Genomic DNA, 6,434 nt, shown 5'->3' with positions numbered 1-6,434 from the left:
ATCTGCAAAGGCTGCAGGGTCCAACGGAGCAGCTACATTCCGCGCGTATGAGGGTCTTTATCCCCGTACCGCTACACAAAATTAATACAATGGTAAGCATAGCTCCCTAGCATTCTAGAACCACATAAATCATCTTATATATTCAATTAATATCATAGCACAACACCGCACAGGTACCATGATGACAAAAAGATGAATACCTTCACCCCCAGCACTTACGTTAATCTGTCTCAAGGTCAATACGGAGGAGGTAAATCACGGGTGACTATTAGTCTTTGAAATAATGACTAGCACATAAGAGACATTTACCTTGATTTTATCGAGATTCGAACTCCAGACCTTATGATGACAATATTTTATGTGCTAACCATTAGATCCATCCAAAGGGACACATCGCACAGATACCATGTCAGCAAAGAAGATAGAATGGAATAATCCGTGCAAAAGCGCTGTTATTATTTAATTTTAACCGTTCCCGCATTAATATGTCAAAAAGTATATTTGATCATGTATTATTTTTTATATCATTATTTATAAAAATATAACACTATCTATAATATATTTAATTAGATGTATTGTAAACATTATTATTAACGCTCGCCTAAATCGTGCACGGTTGATGATGCATCGTGAAAAATCATATTTATGGTAGTGTGAGTTGCAATGTGTTATGCAATATGTACATGTGCTCTACGTACAACATGATAGGCATTGACTCAACTTTTTGAGATATTACTCGATAAAATCTCATCTTATATTGGTGCCAATCATACCATGCCAACGCTTATCGATAGACTTCCAAAATGTCAAAATAAATTTAAATAAATTTTATTTTTTATAATTCCTATCTAATTGACTTATTTATTTTTAAATATAAAATTTTAAAATTAAAAGTTACTTAAATTAATTTTTTTTAAAATTATAATAATTAGATATTTAAATTACAAATTATTTGACAAATGTGTCAAAAATGATTGTATAAATTCATATGACTTTTACTCATAAAAGATTTTTTTATCAATTAGTATTTAAATTAGAAATAATTTCTCATCTATAGTTCAATGTGTCCATAAATTTATAAATCATAATCTTCTTTTATTTAATTTACTTAAATAAAAGACACTGAACATACCCTCACATTGTGTCTTGAGTCTTGCCGTAGTTGCAGATATTAGCAGGGTACTTTATGTTCACCTCAACTTTGGGATATTTCCAACAAAAATGTAAGTTAATAAACATACAGCTGACTATCTTATGGGCTAGAAAAACTACAGTAGTTTAGATGATCAGAGGGTACATGATATGCTACAGTGCCATTTGCAATTGCAATCTCCAAACCAAATTTATTCTACATCAATTTGCATGTAAGATTCAGCTTTTGAGAGATCAGTGAAGGTCTTACACCTCAACAAGTCGTGCTACTCTTCTTTTCTCAGCTGCTCTCTTTCGAATGAAGATCCCCCATCTCATGGCTGCTTTCATCTTGAGCCAACCAACAGTAGCCTTATTGGATGCACGACTCCCACCATTGTCGAATTCGGAGAAATGGAAGAGTGGAGACATGTAAGAGAAGCCGTATAAGTCGTCGTGCTGACTACTCGTGGAAGCAACACCCATGTTATATATAGAGAACAAGTCCTCATTCCCAAGGTTCCATAAGTGGATCTCATCTTCGAAAGGAGCATCCATGTTGAAGCTGTTAAGCATTTGTAGGCCTGGATGTGCCACGGATTGACCAATTGGGTCTGGAATGTGGAATCCTAAATATGCAGAATCACTTGCCATGAATTGGGTCTGGAATGTGGAGTCAGCCGGCTTCTCTTGAGGCTCAATTGATGCCCTTGAAATCAGCATAGGAGCATGGGAACCTTCATCATGAGGAAGGTGTGCATATCTAATAGCTTGAATTCCATCATATGGAGAAGGCATGGGCCCTGCTGAAGAAAAAAAAGAATGTCAGGACTCCTAAGGAAGCAAAATTTCAAGTATTCAAGTTCAAAGGCATTTTGAATAACACTTTAAAGGAAAGCATTTTAGAAGAAGCTTTAGTTTCAGGAATTTATGACAAAGTTCTAGGGATCGATACTGATAACATATAGGATTAGTGGCCAAACAATAGATAACAGAAAGGTGTGATTAGAAAATTAATGCAATAGAAACTATGCCATAAATATGAAATTAAAAAAAAAATATCCCTACTATATGACATAAGTTCCATCTTCTGCACAATAAGCACAACTATTATTATGAAAATAGTAAGTTCCTCACCTCCCACTGCCTTTCCCATTTCAACTGAATACTGATTTGAGAAAAGTGAAGATTGTAAGTGCATTTGGGGGACTTGATTGCTAGTTCCATCTGGATAGTATGCATAACGCATATCACCTAAGACACAAGTCTTGGCATGTGCCACAAGACTCTCCCACATTCTATCTGACATACCACTCCCAAGGATCTGGAAACACGAAATTTATGAGACAAAAGGTGAAACATAATCAGCCTAGTAGAATGCAAGCGTGTGCAAACACAAGCTTACTTTGCGCAGTTGTTGGGGGCTCTGATTATAATTCTCAAGGAAATGTTCAACTGTGTAAATATCATTTTCAGATAACCTTTTGTGAAATTGGCCATTCTTGCCAATTTTTTCCAGTCTCCATACTTTATCCTTTAAGCTAGGCGGATGGCGTTTCTTGTATTCTAGGATAACATTGGATAAAAATGTTATTAAGAATTCATGAGGAAGCTGCGCAAATAGACAATTGATTTTCGACCTACCTTCTCCTCTATGATCCTTAACTCTGAATGCATCTGTTGTTGCTTCACGTATACGAATACCATTATTGTAGCCGGAGGCTATCCTCACACCAAGCCTGAACATTTTGCTCCTGACCCAACTAGAATTATCAGTAAAAGAAAGCTCTCCAAGGGTACCAATTCCATCTTTCAATGTAACTTGCAAGTCCCCTATTAGAAGTGGTCTCTTTCCTTCGCGCTGTTTAACTTTATGAGTATTAAAAGCTTCTTCAATCCAACTATCACCATCTTCATAGTTAAAATCACCATCTAGTACTAAAACGTCTAGTTTTGAACATGCCTCTGGTCCTGAGGTTACAACAAGGCCGGTGTTTGCATCGCGTAATAAAACCTGAATTGCAACTCCATTTTCCCCACCAACATTTCCACCTGTGAATATAGGCAGAGATAATTTTGTCTTGAAGTGAAGCTGTAGATTTCTTCCATTCGGCCCTTCAATTTGTCTTGGCACATACCTGATTTTTCCACAAGTGATGTTAGATGTTTCATTAAAAGGAAACCAACATGACTTTCCACCTACAGATTATAAGTTGCAGGCTGTCATTAAACAGTAGCATCCCTCTAACAATAGTACTAGCTCATCTAGATAAAGCACAAATCTATCGAGGAAGACCTCATCCAGTTAAGAGAAAAACAACACTTGAAGCCGAGTAGTATGGATTAGAACAATACTTAGTGAACTAAATGCAGTTGACAAATGATCTGTAGTGGAAATGTAATAACTGCATACATCTCTACAGTCTTGCAGAACTATGCATTCTTGTAAACTATGGTTATTTTCTACTTCGACGCCACTATGGAATGAGAAATATTTGCAATACATCTTTATTTTCTATCGATAACTGATGCAACAATTATATATTTATACCTTTCACCAATGCCAGCAAGACCTCCATTTTTTAGGGCTCGCTCAACTTCTTCATACACCTATTTAACAACAAAACAGAATCAAATTAACTGACAAGAAGGCCAAGTGGCAAAAGATTAAAATATCTTTAATCGAGCTAAAAAATTAATTCATGTTACTGCTAGAAACAAGATAAACCGCTCAGTTTAGTAAGTTTGGTAGTGAGTAAATAACTTTCAACGAATATTTCTCAAGACAAAACGAAGGGTCAAGGGTACATACAATATTATAACCACAATTTGATTCATCTCAAGAGAATTTTATCAAAAATAAAAATGAAAAGGACTTGATTAATAGTTGAAATGTAGTTTTTGTTGGAACGGGGCAATACAAAATTACTAATGAAATATTGAAATCAAATAACCGACTTGTATAGTCAGCACAGAGATCACATATCTTGAGAATACGTGTTTGGGATTATCATGCTCGGAAAGTTGAGTTGCACCGAGATGAGTCAAGGTGCTTGAGAGACAACCGAGTTGAAGAACTCGGGAACACCAATCCGAGTCAGGATTGCTTGAGATACTTGGCTGGGTTGTGGTACTCGATGGCCGAGCTGAAGGCTGAATAAGGAGGTTAAGCTACTAGACGACTTGGATGACCGAAGGGTGACTTGGGAGACAGAGTTGAGTCGGGCAACTCAGGAGATGCCAAGTAGGAGAACTCGGGACATTCGGGTGAGTCGGAGTGCCGAGTTGGAGTACTCAGCAGTGGAGCTAAAGAATGACAGGTTGAGTAGTTGATTCGAAGATATGAAATAAGTAAGAGGTTTCCAATTCCTTACCACTCTACGAAGCATAGGCTCTAATGACGGACCGATGAGACGCTGCAGATATTCCATTTTTGAGATTCCAAAAACGGCACTGCAGAAAAGAACGTTAACCTTATAATTCAACGATAACTTATATTTCGAGCTGAGAATCATTTTTTGCTCAAATTGTGAAGTTTCTACCTCTCCAGAGTTGGAATCTTTGCCCTCTTGGGCCGGAGCTGTAAGTCATCCCTCTCATCAGCGTCCGACCTCCGTTTCTCGCTCTGCCTCCCTTCCATCTCCAGCCACTGCTTTCCGCGATCGAAACCCTCGGATCTGTTAGCTCGAAGAAAATCCCATAGCCAAGACAAGGACTAATTTCCAACAGAAACTTATAGATCTCGAGAGACGATAATCTACCTATCCTTCGGAGAATGTTCGTGGAACCTACTGGGAATCCAACGCAAGGACGCAAGGGGCAAATTTCCCCCATTGTTTCCCACGAACCTGCGTAAATTTCCTCCATTGCTTCCCACAAACCCAACCTCGTGACTTCGTCTTCTGCTACGTCTGAGTGTCTTCGGATAAAACTGGGATGAAGTTTCCTTCGCCTAGCCCCCGGATCCGGCGGTTGGCCCTCAACGCACGAAACCGTGCGGGGCGTGCCCAACTCTCAATAATTTGTTGTCTCTTTCAAACTGGCTCTCACGACTTTAAAATCATCATGTCACTGTTATTAGAATATTCCGACCGTTAAATTAGTGATCTCAACAACTCAATTTATTACTCCTGTACTCATCAAAAAAATGTGATACAGTCATATCAACGGCCCCCTTAAAATTAGTCCCACGGATATTTTTTTTGTGATACAGTTATATCAGCGGTCCCCTTAAAATTAGTCCCACGGATATGGAGAAAGATAAATATAGATATCAGACAATGACACCCGAGAATCGAACCCTGAATTCCTTATGAAAAAAATTATTTTAATTTAATATTATACTTGTCTTAGTAAAAAAAACTAAGAAAAGTATATTTTATTTTAACATCGTCGGCCTAAAATATTTATAGAAGTTTCTTTTATTATAGTGTTGTCAATTCTAAGATATGAGGCTAAAAAGAATGAGAAAAATTCATAATAATACGCTGTAGCTGAGTCTTGAACTCTAGATCACTGATTGTTTCGTTTGTGGAATTATTAATAAACTTTGGAATTATTTTTAGTGTGAATAGAAAAAAAGACATTAACTTAAATGCATTTTAGGCTTCACCAAAGTTAGTTAGTAAAGGAGGAAGATTTTTAATAAAATAGTAAGATATATGAAAAATGATATGCTCATGGAAAAAAACTCAAGAAAAAGTTCAAGGATAGACACATAAAATGATGGGGGTCCACAAAAAGTGAAATGGTGAGTCATACTTTATGTGTCTTCATTGAACTTTTCCTTAAGTTTTTTTCCTTGAGCATATCATTGCTCTATATATATATCCGGACTTGAGGGGAGGAGTTCGGACTCACTCGGGGCGGGGGGCGCCATATATATATATATATATATATATATATAGATGTTACCCTACAGATCAATTCCTACGGACTCATACAAACGTCATTTTTTTATTTTTTTAAATACCTTTTTTATTCTTCCTTCTCGCCGAAAAGCTCAACACGCCACCGCCCGGCCGCTGCCGCCTACCCACCACCGAGCTAAGAGGAAGTCTCGGCGGCGAGGGGATCTAGTCGCGTCGGATTCCAGCCACGATCGTGTTCGAAATCCGGCGCGATCGCGTTCGATCGTGACGCGCCCAGAATCCAGCCGCGATCGCGCCTGCAATCTGGCCGCGATCGCGCTCGGAATCCGGCCGCGATCGCGCCAGATTTCGGATATGATCACGACCGGAATCCGGCGTGATCGCATCCGGATTCCAGCGCGACTAGATCCCCTAGCCGCCGAGACTTCCTCT

At 38.3% G+C, this 6,434-nt stretch overlaps 1 protein-coding gene across 4 annotated transcripts; it reads right to left on the bottom strand.

Annotated features, from left to right (window-relative positions):
* Positions 1-1,189: 1,189 nt before the first annotated feature.
* On the bottom strand, positions 1,190-5,139 carry LOC121993219 (calmodulin-binding protein 60 C-like). Of its 4 annotated transcripts, none has more exons than XM_042547918.1 (8): positions 4,893-5,139; positions 4,674-4,780; positions 4,506-4,584; positions 3,683-3,741; positions 2,776-3,269; positions 2,537-2,697; positions 2,269-2,455; positions 1,190-1,937 (listed from the first exon to the last, which is right to left on the bottom strand). In XM_042547918.1, the coding sequence occupies exons 2-8, from the start codon at positions 4,769-4,771 to the stop codon at positions 1,399-1,401; spliced, it is 1,617 nt and encodes a 538-aa protein (XP_042403852.1). In that variant the 5' UTR covers positions 4,772-4,780; positions 4,893-5,139; the 3' UTR covers positions 1,190-1,398. The 4 variants fall into 4 exon arrangements, with proteins under 4 accessions (XP_042403852.1, XP_042403854.1, XP_042403853.1 ...); XM_042547920.1 differs by having other exon boundaries at positions 4,674-4,808; positions 4,893-5,138; XM_042547919.1 differs by lacking the exon at positions 4,893-5,139 and having other exon boundaries at positions 4,674-4,855.
* Positions 5,140-6,434: the final 1,295 nt, after the last annotated feature.

This window comes from Zingiber officinale, chromosome 6B (genome assembly GCF_018446385.1).
Source record: "Zingiber officinale cultivar Zhangliang chromosome 6B, Zo_v1.1, whole genome shotgun sequence".
NCBI lineage: Eukaryota > Viridiplantae > Streptophyta > Magnoliopsida > Zingiberales > Zingiberaceae > Zingiber > Zingiber officinale.
This window is presented reverse-complemented; position numbering and strand designations above follow the sequence as displayed.